An 18720-nucleotide genomic window follows, 5' to 3' on the forward strand; every position below is an offset into this window, starting at 1 on the left:
TCTATTTACGAATTGTATCACGTCCCTTGACTTGTTACCAAATATAATAAAGGTTCGAGTATTATCCGCTGAGCTTTCTTCTATTATTATTTGGTTTCTAAAGCAGTTGACCGGCTTGTCGACTATTTTGTTTGTGTATGATAGCAAAATTTTGCTATGTATGGTAGCCATATTTGACTGGAGGTGGCTTTCTAAAGCGTAGACGGCCTGCCTGGATAGTGCGTCTGCGACATGGTTATCCTTCCCTGGCTTATATAAAATGTTTGACTTATGATCTTTTATAAATGCCTTCCACCTTTTGATTTTAGCATTTGTGTTTCTATCTGACACTGCAAACGTACGTGTAAATATTCCGATTTTTGGTAATGCTTTTAAAGCCCATACAATGGCTAGAAGCTCTCGTTCGTTTGTTGCGAAACCAAGCTCTCTACCCTTTAAGGATCTAGATATCATCGTATTAGGCTTGCTGTTTTGTGATAAAACCGCACCCAGGCCAAAAAAGCATCCGCAGTTAAATCAAAAGGCTTTGTGTAGTCTGGGTAAAGTAGCATAAAATTTTCGGAAACTAAGATATTCTTAAGTTTCTTAAATGCAGAGCGTTGCTTATCATCTAAAATAATGGGTGTCTTTTTAGAGCGAGTTCATTCAAAGGTCGATCTATAAAAGTTCTTTATAAAACAGAGATAACACCTTGCTAACCCTAAAAAGGATCTAACGTTGAACAAATTGGTGGGTTCTTCATAGTTACGGATAGCCTATACTTTTTTAGCATTTGTTGTGATGCGGTCTTTGGATACAACAAATTTCAAATATTCGACACTTTCCTTAAATAAGTTCGATTTCTCCTTAGACACCCTCATGTTGGCTTCACGTAGTCTATCTAGTACCCAACAAATATGATTCAGAGAGTCCTCAAGTCGTTCCTATTAAGGGCCTGAGTACGTCGTCTTTGGCAAGTTGAAAAATAATGTGTGCATTCTTAGGACCGAAGGAAAGTCTACAGAACTTGCATGTGCAACTGAGAATGCGGTTTTTTCCCTATCATTTTCTGCAAGTAGGATTTGATGAAATCCTCACTTTAGATCTAGTTAGGTAAAAAATCTGTCTTTTTTCAAATTTGATAGGGTATTTGAAACCGGGTATTTGTAGTCCACTGTCTTTGAGTTTAGCTTCCGAAAGTCTATAACCATCCTATTTTCTTATTTCCCTTCTCATCTGTACCCTTTTTATGTTGGATTTGTCGGCTATCTGGTTTGGTACTGCGATGTCTTTTATATCTGAGAAATTAACGCTATTACATTTTACAAATTTAATTGGTTCGACTGAGTTTTCAGTTTGTAATATTTTTATTTCAAGTCCAATGTTGCATTCATCTGCGTAAGCGTGGCAAAATCTAAAAAGGCATCAAAGCTTGAGAGGTCCGGTAGAAAGAAGAAGGGAACAGTCTTGTTAAAAAGTTCAACAATGTACCGTGTTTAACCATGAAGAGACTTAACTGTAAATTCTTTTGAGTTATGTTCTTAAGTTGTTGCCCCCTGTTCATAATCATGTTCATCTAACTCCTATAGATCTTCTTCTTGGGCTAAATGGTTCACTCTTTGAACGCTCGTGGCTTGACTCAATCTCCTGTTCTAGAACAAGGGCTGTTGGTAAGTCCTTGGCTCCTTTGGCAAACAGGATATCGCTCAATGACTTTTGCTTATTATAAATACACGTAACGCGTCAGCCCTATACTTTTTATTGAGTGTAGATGCCAAGGATTTATCGCACGTCATTATAGTCTTATTTGTAAGCAGAGTACATTTTTTCTCTACCTCATCATAAAATTCGGTTAGTGTCATATCGCCCTGTCTCAACGTCGACAACTCTTCTTGCTTAGGTAGACGGGCACATAATACTATTGCTTTCAGTTTATCTGCTGATAATTCCATTCTGGCGGTTTCTACTTGACTAGTCCCTTTTAATATTCTATTCCAACTTGATATTAAGACGTCGCTCTCTTTATCACTGTCGCTCATCAATCTATAACTTTATACCCTTCACGTGAGTATGACAAGGGTCGTTGTACTTACAACTTGTGTAATATTTTGAAATATATAGTTTTTTTTTATTTTAATCGCCGCTTGAGGAGATCTGCTTCAGCTGTTGTGTTTCTCCGTGTAATGTAGTGCATTTTAGATTTAGTTGTCTCCTTTTGATATCATAGGTTTTAGATTTAGGTGTCTTCATTCGAAATCGTCTGTGCGTGGCGATGACCGACGCTTTTAATCTCCTCATATCGACTGCCTATAACAAATTAGATCTCTTAACTTCACCCTACGTTCTTCAGCAAAGCTTAGCTCTTCTCTCGAAAGCTCCGATGTGCTTGCATCAAGCAGTGCTTAAGCAGTCAGTGACTCCAGTTAACTTTCGCACATACAGTGGTCGACTGTCGCTATATGCGTACAAGAGGGCTGTTTGCTCTAGAGCGCTCTCTCTCTATAGCTCTTGGGAAAAAAATCGAGAGAGTCTGGAGCCACTCATCTGGTATGGCGCTACTCATCTTGTTATTTTAATATCTGTGGTTAGGCGGTTTGAGGGCACTTAAGTTGACGTGACATATCTATAGAAATTTACAGGCAAACAATATCATTAACATAAATAGATATTTGGCGTTCTGTGGGTTGCCCACCTCTTTAGAATCAACATGCTTTATCTCAACCTTCCAGCTTTTATAGTTCCCGAATTCTCGAATTCCATTCGAACGGACAGACGGACATGGCCAGATCGACTTGTACAGTGATCCTGATCGAGAACATATCTACAGGAATATATACCCTTTTTAGGTTCGGACACGCTTTCTTCTATCTTATCTTCTTCTACCGTTTTATTCTACGAATAAGAAGTAACACAAATTAAAATAAGAGAGAACGCTATAGTCGACTATAGTTCCACGACTATCTGATACCTGTTACTCAGCTAGTAAAAGTGCGAAGGAGTCTTCAACACTGACAGTTTTTAGCGGTTTGTGGGCGTTAGAGTGGGTGTGGAAAAATTGTGTTTTGGCAAATCGATAGAAATTTACAAGACTAATACAAAAAATCAAATAAAAATACAAATACAAATATCAAAACATTTTTCAAAAGTGTGGGCGTGGCAGATTTGGGTGGTTTGTTGGCGTTACAGTGGGCGTGGCAACATGAATCAACAAACTTGCGCTGCGTCTATGTACCTGGAGTCTGTATGCTTAGTCTCAACTTTCTAGATTTTGTAGTTCCTGAGATCTCAGCGTTCATACGGACGGACAGACAGACAGACATGGCCATATCGACTCGGGTATTGATCCTGATCCACAATATATATACTTTATATACAACGAATCTAGTATATCCTTTTACTCTAAGAGTACGGTTATAAAAATAAAGATAAATGATGTAAATAAATGATGATTATGTTGTTCAAGTATATATATTTACCATTTATATGAGGCACGGCGTGGCTTTCAGTTATGTTTATCGCCATGATCAGAATTAAAACTATACCACAAGCTTTAACTCTGTCGCACATTTTTATCCCAGCAGTCTTTTTTTTCAACATATGAATATCGATGGCTTCAAAAATATTCAGGTACAATATATACTTATAACTGCAAAATAAGTTATAGAAATTAGAGGTGATCCCAAGATTTCATTTTTGTTTGTGGCATCCTAAAATAAAGCCTAAAATTGAAATTCATAATTAGTAATTAAGCCAAGCATTTTTTTCGGTAACTGCAAAAAAATATTTCTTATTTCTAAAAATTTCTAAAAATATAAAGAACAATAAAGTAAATTTCCTCAACTACTACAAGCCTGTTTCTCGATACTGGAAGAATTTTGAAATTTTGATTGACCATATCGTCAATTTGAAAGAACAATTTTCCTAAAAAACCTTAACATTAATGTCTTGTCGACTGGGTAAAATGAGATAATTACCATTGTATGGTATTTAACTGTAAAAATTAAACTAATATAGTTGAAGGCAAATTTAGAATTTTTTTAGAATTTAGGACGGTATTTCATAGGTCTCTTTGGTGTGTCCACCGGTGTCCTAAAAACTTAGCGATAATTCTTCTGGGAAAGATTTGTTCTTTTTTAACGTAGTCTCATACTTAAATTTTCTGGGACCAATACATTTTACCACAGATAAGTTTCATATAAGACTTATGATGTTCCCAAAGCAAAGATGGAAAACGATATAATATATTTTAATGTTGATTTAGGGAAAGTTCGATACTTGCAGGATACCATGGTGTAGTTGATGGAAATTTCTTTTTTTCTAACGCGTATTTTTATTTTTAGCATAATGTGTCGTTTTTCGTTTCCTATAGCTTTGGACCTTTTTACACCCGTTACTCGTAGAGTAAAAGGGTATACTAGATTCGTTGAAAAGTATGTAACAGGCAGGAAGGAATTTTTTTTTCAAGTTTTAAAATATACAAAAATTTAAAAGAACAAGAGAGAATGCTATATTTGATTATCTGTAAAAGTTTGAAAAAAAGATAATAAATAAAAAAATACAAATTTTTAGCTGCAGGCGTGGCAATTTTTTTGTTGGAAATCGATAGAAATTTACAAAACTAACAAACATATAAAGTATATATATTGCTGATCAGGATCAATAGCCGAGTCGATCTGGCCATGTCCGTATGAACGTCGAGATCTCAAGAACTACAAAAGCTAGAAAGTTGAGATTAATCATACAGACTTAAGAGGCATAGACGCAGTACAAGTTTGTCGATTCATGTTGCCACGCCCACACTAACGCCCACAAACCGCCTAAAAGTGCCACGCCCACACTTTTGAAAAATGTTTCGATATTTTTCACATTTTTTTAGTCTTGTAAATTTTTTCTCGATTTGCCAAAAATCTTTTTTTCTCGCCGTAGCACTTCCACTAGCTGAGTAACGGATATCAGATAGCCCGGGAACTCGACTCTAGCGTTCTGTCTTGTTATTTATATTGTCGATTGTATCTAAAAAATATAGAAGTAAGAAAAAACATTTGTATTTGGGTGATGAATGTGAATTAGAATAAAATGGGCATCTAACGGTATTTAAAATTTTAAATACACTCAGAAAACTGAAGAACGAATAATTTGAGAACGAGAGCGTTCGTTCACTGTCGCCCTTAAAATTTTTAAGACAAAAGTATTTAGAATATGTACTAGTTGTAGTCAAATTTAGGTTTATCTTTTCTCATTTATGTATATTTCTTGATTAGTTTATGCGACCAATTTTAAAAGAATATAAACAAAAACAAGAGAGAACGCTATAGTCGAGTTCCCCTACTATCTGATACCCGTTACTCAGCTAGTGGAAATTCGAAGGAGAAATTTCCACAATGACAGCTTTTGTTGGTTTGTGGGCCATAGAGTGGGCGTGGTAAAAATGATTTTTGGCAAATCGAGAGAAATTTACAAGGCTAATGAAAATGTGAAACGACTTGCATGGGATATTGCATTCGACAGGTAATAGTTCAAAAGGGTTGAGTCCAAAAAATTATTCAAATCGGTTCAGTGTTTTAGAAGTTACACGTGTTCAAAGTTTAATTTTTTTTGGGTTGCAAAAAAAACAGTTTTTTTGTAGAAAATTCGGACTTTGCGGTCGATTTTTAGGTATAATGTGTATCGGACCACCTTGGTTATGGTCTCTATGGAAAGGGTCATTAAATCGCGGTAAAACCAAGGTAGAATAAATGTATAATATTCTTTGCACGTGCAGGAGTACCTGTTTTACCGAAGTACATTGATCTTACACCGACTTATGTGTTTGGAGTATGAGGTGTTGTTCTTGAATATGTTCTTTATCATATTCAAAAGAGATCGGGTCCCCCGACGTCCCACAGCGAATTTCCAAGGCAAAAGATACTTTCAACTCAGCGTAAAAATCGCGCGGCTTAGTGCAAATTCTGCAACAGTTCGAAATTTTATTGTATTGTCGGCTTGTTTTTCAAACCCCGACTTTGTAATGATTTTAAATGAATGTATAATGAATAATTATTCTTCAAAAATATTAAATGAAGTAAAATTGAATGATTATTTTGAACAAAAAGTGCATACATTTTAGCTACCTGATAAAAATAGATTAAAAATTGACAAAATAACCAATAAAAAAACTAAAAAAAATTTTCTTTAAAATGTATTTATTTTTTGTTTTTAAAACATTAAATATGTACCATATTAGCATTTTCAGAGAAAACAAATGAAAAGTATTTGTCGAAATTTGATAAAAATTGAGAAAACTGCCTCCAAAAACATTAATTTTCGACTATTTATCACACCATATAGTATTACCACTTAATCAAAAGGTACTAAAACTACTATTCATTTTAAAAAATTTTAAAAATATCTTAACTGGTTCAAGAGTTAAGATGTTTGTAACCCAAAAGTATCTAAGGCGCCACTGTGCGCCGCTGGACCACACCGCAATCGGACGATAAGAAGGAAGTAGTTAATCGCGGGAAAAAGCAGTGAGGTGACAGCATACCCTGTTATGATACCCTGCACCTATACATAATTTACAATTTACACATGAATGTATAAGATTCTGAAAGAAGTAAAGACTATTATATGTATATATACGAATTCAGACCGAGATAGCTTAAAAGCGAAGTTTAAGAGAATTAAGTTATAAACGTCTTTTCTTCCGTGGAGATAGAAGCTCTCGAAAAATAGGAGTAATTGGAGAATGCTGAGACGATTGCGTGGGCGGAAGTTTTTGTTATTTTAGTTGGCTCGTCAAGTGATCGAATGTTTAAGGGACGTTGGCACGCCTAAGAGTACAGACTCTGGAACATGACGCTGTGCGTAAATGACAACTAAGCTTAATCGAAGGGCTCTCAATCTTTGATTACATTTTGTACTTAAAAATTAAAATTAAAAATTAATGTTACAATAGTGTGTGTGGTTGTGGAGTTGAATGGATATGTTACTTTTCCATCCTTAAGAAAAAAGCCTGTCCTCAGGCGTATTATGAGTTTACTATAATATATTTTTTTTTTAAGGTTTTTTTTTTAATTTTACAATAAACTTTTGGGCTATAGTTTTATATTTATAAATAAATAAAATAAATATTATAACTATTATGATTAATGTTGTAAGTGTTATTATTTAAAAGATCTTGTTTCGTCTGATCTCTTTCTTTCTGTCAATGTTTTCGAGTGGTTTAAGTTTTTTTACATCATTGTTTACATAGATAGTTTGAGTACAGTCTAACATTGTGTTGGTAATTAGTATTTCTTCTAATTGAACAGAACAATTAAATGCTTTTTATCATATTATTGTCTTCTATTATAGTTTCTCTATTGATACAATTTTGGTTTGGGATAGTCTTGGGAAGGTTCTAATTTGTAATTATATTATTATATTAATTAAATCTTCGTATTTTATATCGAAATCAGAATGTGTTTTACTGTATATACAATTTGTTGGGTCCTGGTTTAGTATACCAGTTATACAGTTATATAGTTTATTTATAACCAAGCTTTGAGAACTTGCTGTGTAGATTTGTTTATTGTGTGAAAAATATTTGTCATGTATTGTTTCGGTTAGTATGTAACTTTTTCGTCTGGGTATAGTATTATTTCAAAAACTGGTGTTTTGATTATATCTCTTGGAATGTGGGGTATTAGTTTTTCAGATTTTTAGATTAAAAATACCTAAGCGTGTCAGCTGCAGACCAAGCTCTATGTAATTATTGTATTCAGTGAATTCTTGTAGGTTGAAAATTATAAAAGCTATCATTTGTTCTCCTTATTACCTAAATGATTAGTCAATTCGATTCCTTGATAAATGACATCTATTACGTGTTGGCTTATTTGAACATTATTTTTAGAGATGTCGGTTATTTGTTGCTGTAATTCTTCTTTAACTTCTTTCTCTAAAGTACCGAATAAGTATTTGTAAATTGTTCCCATAAAGTTAGCAAAACCGCGTTTACTACGTTTTACAATTCTTATACCGTTAATTTCCCTGTTTTTCTACTAGTTACTGAATTTGTGGTAAGTTATTAAAAGGTTGAGTTTTTTTGATAGGTTCTTTATAAGGTTTTTCGGTTTTAGTTAAGTTAATAGCTAAGTAATGATATTCATGGTTTATCGGTTAATCTATTGATCCGGTTTGAAAGATTAGGTAGCCGTTTTTGGCCTGTTTAGGGGTTACTTATAGGTTTTGTTTTTATTTATTGTCAATAGGAGGCATAACATGAGTATCATGCTCGGGAGTAGGCCTGGAATTATCGTTATTGTATTTACTTTTTTTAATCTTCTTTTTCTTTTTAAACTTAGATTTATAGTGTTTTATCTTTCTACCTCTATTTATTTCTTTGAAATGTTTATCATCTATTTGTCTTCAATTTCCTGTCCTTTTGAATGGGTTAGTTCTTTTTGATCTAGCTAGGGGGGATTCTCTGAAGTTTGTGTCTATTTTATTTGTCTTGTTTATTTTTATTGAGTTTGTCAATTTTGGTTATTTTATTGAGGTTCCCGCAAAAATGAAAATGTCCGCTGGGGTTCGACCAGTTGTGTTGTGTTTTGTTTTGTGATTGTATATGTAAATACTTTTTCTCGAATTTTGTGAATTGGATTTCAGGTTCATTGTCGCTTGTGATTATTCTTAATTTTTCATTAACAATTTTATGAAATCGCTCAGTTTTAGAAACTCCATTTTTACTTATAGTTATATTTAGAATGATTCCTTCTGATTCTAACCAGAGTTAAAGTGCAATGCACATGAATGCGGTGTCTTTGTCGGGTTTTATTTCTTTGGGTTTACCCATGTCATTCGATATACGTAAAATAGCTCTTTTAACTTCAGGCCAATCTCTTTTGTTTGCTTCTATCAGGAAGGCGTATTTAGAATAAATATCAATACATAATAGGAATTGTTTCTCTTATTGAAATGTGGTTTTGGTTTTCTTCTGGTGCAATATGTACAGCAACTGCTGTGGGAAAGGAAACTTCTTCATCTTCAACTTCATCTTCTTCTAAAAAGTTTTTTTTAAATTTGAACTCTAGATAGAGCATCAGCGAAATGATTTTCTTTACCAGGTAGGTATTGAAGTTAAGTTACATCTTCCAACTCTGTATTTTTATATTAGGATCTTTTATGTTACTTAGCCATACAAATGGCTATGATAGCTTAATATGTCGAACTTTCCACCGAATAGGTAGGTTGTTGCCCATACTATACCTAATAGTAATTTTTCTATTGCCGAATAGTTAAGTTCGTGTTCATTTAAAGTTCCGCTTGCATAGCAGATGGGTTTATGCTCTTGGGATAATACAGCACCTATGACTTCTGTTGTCAGCGAAAATTTCTTTTCGAAGTTCGGGTATATTAGGATTGGACCGGACGTGATGAGTACTTTTAGTTTCTCGAAGGTGGACATGTAATCATTATCTTTTGTGTTAATTACTGCTCTTTTTTTTAATGTAAGTGTCATAGGTTTTGCTATTTTTGCAAAATTGGGAATTTTAGGGTTAAATCCGCAGAGTTCAATGAAAAATTTTCTTCTTTTTGTGGTTTTAGGAATAGGGAAATTGACAATTGCTTTTTTATTGTTAGAGTTTGGTTTTATACCGTCTGTCGTGATAACGTGACCAAGAAATTCTGGTTCTTTTTTCAGAAATTCACATTTATCAAGTTGCAATTTTAGATTAGCCGATCGTAGTTTATCAAATACCCTTTTCAGTGAAATTATGTGTTCCACCAATGAAGTGGAATAAATGATAATATTATCTAAATAAACTAAACAATCTTTATAGATTAAGTCGTCCAGAAGATTGTTCATGCAGCGTTGAAATGTGGTGGTGCATTTTTCACACCAAAGGGCATACGAGTATATTCATTATATAAATGTTTTGCTGAAAATGCAGATTTGGATATTAATTGCTGGTCCATTTGAATTTGATGGAAACGTTTAGCTAGATCAATAGTTGTGAAGTATTGACAGCGTCAAAGCTTTTCCAATATTTCATGCATTACGGGAATAGGGAATTTGTCGTAGATGGTTATCAGAAGCATCGCTTTTGTTTGGGACAATGCAAATTGGAGAATAATAGTTATATTTCCTAATTATTTTTTGTTCTATCATTTCGTTAATTTGTTTGTTAACTTCTTGATCAAAAGCTTGGGGGTATTAATATGGTTTTTTATAGATAGGGTCTTCGCATTTTGTATGAATAGAGTGTTTAATAGTACTTGTGAAGGTAAATTTTTAACTTCTTTGAACTGAATATCACTGTAAATATAAATATCAAGAAAGTTGTTCCCTTTCTTCTGTATTGAGATGTTCTTATCTGAATACGTTAGATTCTCTTAACTCGCCGTCTAAGGCGTAGTTAGAGGATGTTACTAGAAGTGCTTCTCTTATGTAAGGGGTAATAAGAGGGTTTTCCTCAGATATTGAAATCTTGGGACACTCATAAGTAATCTTGGATTCTTCTGAACTAGATGGTTTGGGGTACTCATTAGTAACCTTAGACTCATCTGGTTTTAAGTGGGGTTTCCACTTTTTTCGGCGTATGTAGAGAGTTTCCTCTGGGTTAGATGATCTGGGACACTCATTGAAAGAATTGGACTCATCTGTATCTGAAATGTATAGCCATTTATATTGACTGTTTGTGTTGAATAATTAATTTGAGTGTTGGTTGGCTCTAAATAGTTTCTGACTAATAGTAAGTCATATTTTTCTGAAAAGTTGTGAATATACAATGTTTGTTTAATCGGATAAAGTTTACTTGAATGCAATCAAACGCATTGGTTAAATGTAATAATGTCATATATGGTATAGACTTTTACTTTAGAAGGTTTGATTGGGAAATTAAAGAAATTGCATTTCATAATATTAATAGACGAACCAATGTCAACTAGGCATTTGAGAGTTATATCATTCATTTTAATTTTTAGGAATGGGTTACCTCCTCCCCTGAATCGCTTTCTGATTCCGAGGCTGGTTGAAGAAAATTTTCGCCTGTGTCTATTATGTATTGGGAAACTAGCGCTATCTCTCTGCCGTTTGACGGGAGGGTTTGGTGCATTATTACTTTGTTGTTGAAAATTTTAAAGATTCTGGAATCTACCTGTATTTAGCTATTGTGTGAATTAATTCGCTAATCTTTAATTCGGAGGGTTTTGAATTAGTATTTGGATTTGATTTATTTGTATTATGCATAGCATTGTTCACAAAATTTTTATAGTTTTTTTATAGTTTAATTAATGCATTTGTGTATAATAAGATGTTACTAATGTTGTTTTCTAACATAAGCTTGTTTGATATTGTGAATGATATAATTTCTACTTCTTACTAACTTACGGATACTTCCGCTGAAAGATAAAGATGTGTTGTAAAGTCGGAGAAGTTCCTCACATGGCGTTTGGGTTTTATATATTTTGTTATATCAGAGTTTTTGGGTTTTTTGTTTTTACCCTTTTATTAATCATATGCAGTAGTTTTGACTATTGAGTGTCAACTACCGATTATATGTAGTTCTTTCGCGGATAACAATACAGTTAATTGTACTACGCTTTATGTTCACTTTAGCGTCGATTCGCGTGGTTCAATCTTAAAAGATAGACTTGGTTGTACAAGGATCTTTTGTCACTAGATTGATATATGTAAACACGTCGCAAAATTTTTCATTTTTATCCTACGACTGCGCCGTTTACGAATTCAGACCGAGGAATTAATAAAAAAAATAACACAGTTGGCTTTTTATGTATTATTAAACCTTTTTATTAATTTCAATAAAGGAAGAACTAGAGACTTTGGATTATCACTAAGTTTTATAATGGACTTCGCAATTGAAGTTGGCTGAGCAGGGCTATCGCAATTGATAGCGTACTCAGTACTGAACTGGAGACATGTTTACGTTTATATAGGCAGTTTGGGATAGCTTAAGAGCGAAGTTTAAGAGAATTAAGTTATAAACGTCTAGAAGCTCTCGAAAACTAGGAGTAATTGGAGAATCCTGAGACGATTGTGTGGGCGGAAGTTTTTGTTATTTTTAGTTGGCTCGCCAAGTGATCGAATGTTTAAGGGACGTTGGCTCACCATAGAGTCTAGTCTTTGGAACATGACGCTGTGCGTATACAACAACTAAGCTTAACCGAAGGGCTCTTGATCTTTGATTACATTTTATATCTACATTTGAGGGCTCAACCTTGCCTAGCCGTGCCGGATTGTGCGTGATCAAAAGGCTGAAAAAGTGCTGCTAAACAGTTACAAGTGCCGAAATTGTAAAAGAATATGAGAAGAGGAAACTCGCCAAAAAAGCCCAAGTACACCGAGAAAAGCCGCTCAGAAACCAGCAGTTCAACAGAGGCAGAACATTGAAGCAAAAACTTTAGCTGTGCAAAGCCGTCGTTGGAGCCGTCGAAACCAGCAGTGCAAGTGGGACAACAATGTAACACACAATTTGCGACTGGGGAAAAAAAGAAGTATATGTCGGAAGCAGAAAAACAAAAGGAACACGAAAAATTGGCTTTGAATAATCCTAGAAAAGTGACGATGGAACAACAAGTTTGGCAAAACAGTAGAAATCTCGAGAAAATTGAGAAGTTGCTGAGCATACAATGCAAAAATGCTCAGAGACCACAAAACACCAGCATAATATAAGCAGAAAGTTTTTTAAAGGTGGTGCCGGAATTTGATGTACAGATTATTCCAGTAGAGCAGTGGTTTTTTAACTTTGAAAAATATTCAGATACCTACGTTCTGGATGAAAAGCACCGTTATGTACAAGCACGCAGTAAAATGACCAAAGCAGCCTTTGTCGGTTCATACGAGGAGCTGAAAAGTGTATTATTCGCTGAATTCAAACGTACGTACGCCTGCGCTGATGTACATAAGAAGCTGGGCGAGAGAAAAAAACGAGAAGCCGAATAGTTTGCAGATGAGGTAAATTGCTGCGCTCGTTGCAGGTGTGGTTATGATGTCGGTTATCCGTTACATAGTCGATGGAACATAGAAAATGAATACAAATACAGCATGTACAGCTGCAAGACTTACGATGAACTACAGAGTCAGTATTCAATTTATGAGCAGATGAAAGAACGCGAAACCAGTTCATAAACATACAAAAACAAGAGAGAACGCTATAGTCGAGTTCCCCGACTATCTGATACCCGTTACTCAGCTAGTGGACGGGAGAAGGAGAGTCTTAAACACAGTTTTTGGCGGTTTGTAGGCGTTATGGTGAGCGTGGCAGAAAGTTTTTTTAAAAATCGATAGAAATTTACAAGACTAATACAAAAATGAAAATATATCAAAACATTTTTCAAAAGTGTGGGCGTAGCAGCTTTCGGCGGTTTGTGGGCGTTAGAGTGGGCGTGGCAACATGAATCGACAAACTTGCGCTGCTTCTATGTCTCTGGAGTCTGTATGCTTAATCTAAACTTTCTAGCTTTTGTATTTCCTGAGATCTCGACGTTCATACGGACGGACAGACAGACGGACAGACGGACGGACAGACGGACATGGCCAGATCGACTCGGCTATTGGTCCTGATCACGAATATATATAGTTTATATGGTCGGAAACGCTTCCTTCTGCCTGTTACATACTTTTCAACGAATCTAGTATACCCTTTTACTCTACGAGTAACGGGTATAATTACGTTTTCTGGAAAGCAGGATTGATTTCCTCGGACATACGGTTCAAAACGAAAGGATTTGGCCTGGCTCCGAAAAGACTCGAGCAGTAAAACATTTCGCTATCCCGACGAATGTTAAAGCAGGATACGCACACATAGCTCGACCATTAACAAACCTGCTAAAAAAGGATTCTGAATTTAAGATGGACGACGAGGAGCTGAACGCATTTAATCAGTTGAAGAATAGCCTTTGCCAAAAACCAGTTCTTCAAATATATTTACAGAATGCACATACGGAACTGCACACAGACTGCACAGAAAATCTTCATCTGGAGCAAAAAGACCTCGGAGATCGATTCAAAACGACATAGTTACATCTTGGAGGTTAAAGCAGCTTACTTGGCAATCGAGATGAGGTTGCGCAATGGATTTTGTCTCTGCAGGATTATTCGTTTGCAGTGGAGCATCGTAGCGCTGATCGAATGAAACATGTTGACTGCTTAAGCCGATTTTCAAATATTCTTCTGTTTTAACATGTTGACGGTCGTGATCTTCTCGTTGTACCTAAGGCTATGGAGCATGAGATTATAACTGAAGCCCATGCAGATGGACACTTTGCAATAACAAAGATGATGCACAGCCTGCAACAGCATTTTATTATCCCGCACATGGAACAAAAGGTGGCACAGGTTATCGCCACATGCATAATGACCAATAAGAAAATTGGTTAGCAGGAGGGTTACCTGAACTGTAAAGACAAAGGTGGTCAACCGTTACAGACGCTGCATCTGGATCACCTTGGCCAAACGGATTCTACGGCAAAACTTTATAATTACATATTTGCAATGGTCGATGGATTTTCGAAGTTCGTTGTTTGCTACAAAATCTACAGTGGACGATGAAGTTATCAAAAAGCTGGAGAATGGGAAAGTTTATGGATTTCCTGTTCGGATCGTGAAGGATATAGGAGCAGCTTATACCTCAGACGCTTTAGAGCAGTTCGATAAGCAGAATGCGATTTAGCACATATGGACGACAACGAAACGGTCAGATAGAGCGAGTTAACCGAGTTATCCTGTCCATCTACTTCTGCAAACGATACAACTAAAAAGTATAAATTCGTTGCCGAAGTCCAAAAAGCAATCAACTCGCATGTTCATTTGACTACACAAGAAGCACCATTCGAGCTGATGTTTGGTACCAAGGTGCTGACCAAAATTACAGACAAGATGACTATGGTCATAGAACAAGATGTAATGGAAGATTTTGAGAAAGAAAGGCAAGAAATGCGTCGTGAAGCTCGAATGCAGATACAAAAAGCCCAAAATGTCTACAAACACAATTTTGACAAAAAGAGAAAGAATGAGGTCACTTATAAGGAAGAAGATCTTATTGCCATTAAGCGGACGCAGTTCGTCGCTGGTTGGAAACTGGCTAATACTTTTCTTGGTCCTTACGAGTAGATGAAAGTGAAACGCTGTGGTCGCTATGACGTCAAGAAGGCTGTCGAGTTTGAAGGTCCAAATTATACCTCCACAAGCGTAGATAATATCAAGTTGTGGAGATATGTAGCAGCAAATTTAGACTTGTTGTCGTCTGGGACAGAACTGCCACGCCTACACTTTTAAAAAATGTTTTGATATTTTTTCATTTTTGTATTTGTCTTGTAAATTTCTATTGATTTGCAAAAAAAACTTTTTGCCACGCCCAAAAACCGCCAACAACTGTCAGTGTTGAAGACGCTTCTTCGCACTTCCACTATCTGAGTAACGAGTATCAGATAGTCGGGGAACTCAACTATAGCGTTCTCTTTTAATATTTAATTTAAGTATTTCCCATACTTAAAGCAGAACATTTATTGCTCTTAAATTACTACTTTTTCGTCCTTAATCCCATCAAATGTTAGGACTAGGATCCAGAACATTCGTTCTCAAATTTATAATTTCGGTATCCAATTATTCGTTCTTGAATTTAAATTTTTGTTCTCGAATCAAAAAAAGTCGAGCTTACCGTACTTTTGATGCGGTTCGTTCTTGATTTCATATCAAAAAACGTTAATTTTATCTTGAGTGTACAATTTCAATTTTAATAAAATTAAGTGCCACGAACTAAAGTTAGAATGAGCTTTACCATGAACGCCATCACATATTTGTTCTCAAGGCCATTGTCTTTTTAAATTGTTATTGCATCAGAATTTACATTATCTTCTGGCGCATCATTTGTATTGGTGTTGTAAATTTCTATCGATTTCCCAAAAAACTTTTTGCCACGCCAACTCTAATGCCCACAATCCGCCAAAAACTGTAAGTGTTGAAAACTCTCCTTCGCACTTCCGCTAGCTGAGTAACGGGTATCAGATAGTCGGGGAACTCGACTATAGAGTTTTTTTGTGTGTTTTTTTAGTGTTTTTTATTTATTTGTTGCTGGATTCGCCTTTTGTGCCTTTCACAGTACATATTTATTTATTAATTATAATTACCTTTCTGTTATTTCAATGATGTTATTTAAATTTATTGTTAGATTTTTTTGACACTTGACATATACTGTATTAGAAACGTTTGCAGACTGCGAATCGAAGAAGAATTGTTTTTGAATTGTTTTGAATTGTTTTGTAAAATGTCAAAAACTGTAAATACAAACATAGGCACAAAGAGTATTCCGGAAAAAAAAGTTCGGTAGTCGCTACTTTCATAACGAGAGGAATGTTATGCGCCCCCTATTCTATACCCATCCTTCCTTTTTAGCAGGTGTACGTTTTATAGTAGCTACCCCTTGTTTGACGATAATAAGGTTCTATCAAACTTTAGACATGTTGTTGTTTCGGCGGCGATCCATTATTAATGAAATGATAGACCACTTTTTAATTGCGTTATAATTTGACTTAATTTTTTCCGTTTTATTTCTCTTAGTAGACTTAACATAAATTTCTTCATTTAGACTTTAAATAGAATAATGAATTTAATTAAAACTACGTCCTCAAAATAAAAGCTTTCATTATATTGTGAGGAGTTAAAACTCGGATGGTGATCGCATAAGGAGGGCCTGCCGTTGCCAGTTACGCAACAAGGCAACGCGTAGTAACGGCAGTGGGAAGCCCGGAGAGAGAGAGTTTGGAGACTCTGGGCTGGAGAAAGAGAGTTTGGAGACTCTGATAGAAGAGAGTTTGGAGAATCTGGAAATGGAGAGAGAGTGGGTGGAGACGCCGGACATATTGAAAAGAGAGTTTGGAGACTCAGCAGGTTCAAAGGCAAACAACGGGACAAGTCGAACTTTGGACCGGGCCAACGGTAAAATTGTGGATCCGGAGACTGGAGACCAAAGCGATGAACCGTTAGAGGAGGCCTATATAAACAGGCCTAACGCTCGAAGCGGGACAGACAGTTGAGGAGAACAAGTATACCGGGTGATCACGTTATTCTATAAATTTGGTGGGACGAACGCACAAACTCTACTGAGCTAGCCGCACGTATTCCGTAGCGAGCAGACCAAGAAAATCAGTTTGTTACAATATTTAAAAAAAACTTATTTGCTGATTTAAGATTTCACCAAAAACAAAACCAAAGCAAAACAAGAGAGAACGCTATAGTCGAGTTCCCCGACTATTTGATACCCGTTACTCAGCTAGTGGAAGGGAGAAGGAGTCTTAAACACAATTTTTGGCGGTTTGTAGGCGTTATAGTGGGCGTGGCAAAAAGTTTTTTGGTAAATCGATAGAAAATTACAAGACTAATACAAAAATTAAAAAATTTCAAAACATTTTTCAAAAGTGTGGGCGTGGCAGTTTTGGGCGGTTTGTGGGCGTTAGAGTGGGCGTGGCAACATGAATCGACAAACTTGCGCTGCTTCTATGTCTCTGGAGTCTGTATGCTTAATCTAAACTTTCTAGCTTTTGTATTTCCTGAGATCTCGACGTTCATACGGACGGACAGACGGACAGACGGACGGACAGACGGACATGGCCAGATCGACTCGGCTATTGATCCTGATCAAAAATATATATACTTTATATGGTCGGAAACACTTTCTTCTGCCTGTTACATACTTTTCAACGAATCTAGTATACCCTTTTACTCTACGAGTAACGGGTATAAATATACGAGAATAGTTATTATACCGCTCGGCAGTTATCGTGCGATATTCGATGTGTTTTAGCACCTGAACATTCCCTTCTACGTATTCTCATTCCTTTAAATAAAAAGTTTATCCATAGTTGCGTTCGTTGGGCCTCAAGTCGTATCTCAAGAAGAGGTTAACTGAAATTCTCCGATCTTCTCCCCACTTATTGTCTTATTTTTTCTCATTTGCTAAATCATACTATGCTGGGCTAATTTTCTTATTAACCGTCAACTTAACGAATAAGGGGTCAAGTTTACTACTGAAATTCTTGACTGCAATGCTCTAAGCAAAGTCTCGGGCAAATGCCGTGTCACCTACTTTCAGCTGTACGCTTCGACTTCGGTTGGTCTCGAGCGTTGTGGCTATCTTGGCTTTACCGTCCTGTCGATCTAACTGTAAAATATCTGGATATTTTAGGGCTACATCGTCTGTCAGGGTGTCGAGCTTGCAAAGTAGTTCGTAATCTCTTCCGTTCAAAAACATAATGTGACCAAAGCTAAGATAATAAGATGAAAAACTGGTGTTACGGTGAAAGTTTGCCTTAAATTTTAATCCCAATTCGTATGATCTTGCTCGCACTGCTGCCATGACGGTCCTATTTAGCCGTTCGCTCGCGTTAGCTTGAGGAGGGTAGATCGCTGTACAGATATGGGAAACGCCGTAACGTGTCTGAAAGGTTTAAAATGAGCCGACTTAGCTGCGAACCGTTGTCTGTTGAGATCGCCTCGGGAACGTTAAAGGGATAAAATGCGTGCTTCACTAGGAAATTTTGAGAGACGTAAATTTCTTTAATGGCTGCAACAGATTGCACTTTGAAAGGTGATCGATCTACTATGATTAATAACCGGATATGTAGACCTAGGATATGTAGTGTCCAACTTTTTGGATAAATGTAAAGGCATTTATTGTTAGGTACAATTAGCACAGCCACTTTTGTAACCACCCTCGGTGATGCACTTGCTATAATTGGGGTAATGAAAGAACACGGGAAGAT

At 35.9% G+C, this 18720-nt stretch overlaps 1 protein-coding gene across 1 annotated transcript in view; it reads right to left on the reverse strand.

Annotated features, from left to right (window-relative positions):
- LOC120444328 (lachesin) overlaps positions 1 to 18720 on the reverse strand; it is a 278432-nt gene that overhangs the window by 229091 nt on the left and 30621 nt on the right. Inside the window, exon 2 of the mRNA XM_039623884.1 lies at positions 3456 to 3698. Within this exon, the coding sequence (XP_039479818.1) occupies positions 3456 to 3576 (121 nt within the window). The 5' untranslated portion in view covers positions 3577 to 3698. The remainder of the gene's footprint in view (positions 1 to 3455; positions 3699 to 18720) is intronic.

Source organism: Drosophila santomea, chromosome 2L (assembly GCF_016746245.2).
Source record: "Drosophila santomea strain STO CAGO 1482 chromosome 2L, Prin_Dsan_1.1, whole genome shotgun sequence".
Lineage (NCBI taxonomy): Eukaryota > Metazoa > Arthropoda > Insecta > Diptera > Drosophilidae > Drosophila > Drosophila santomea.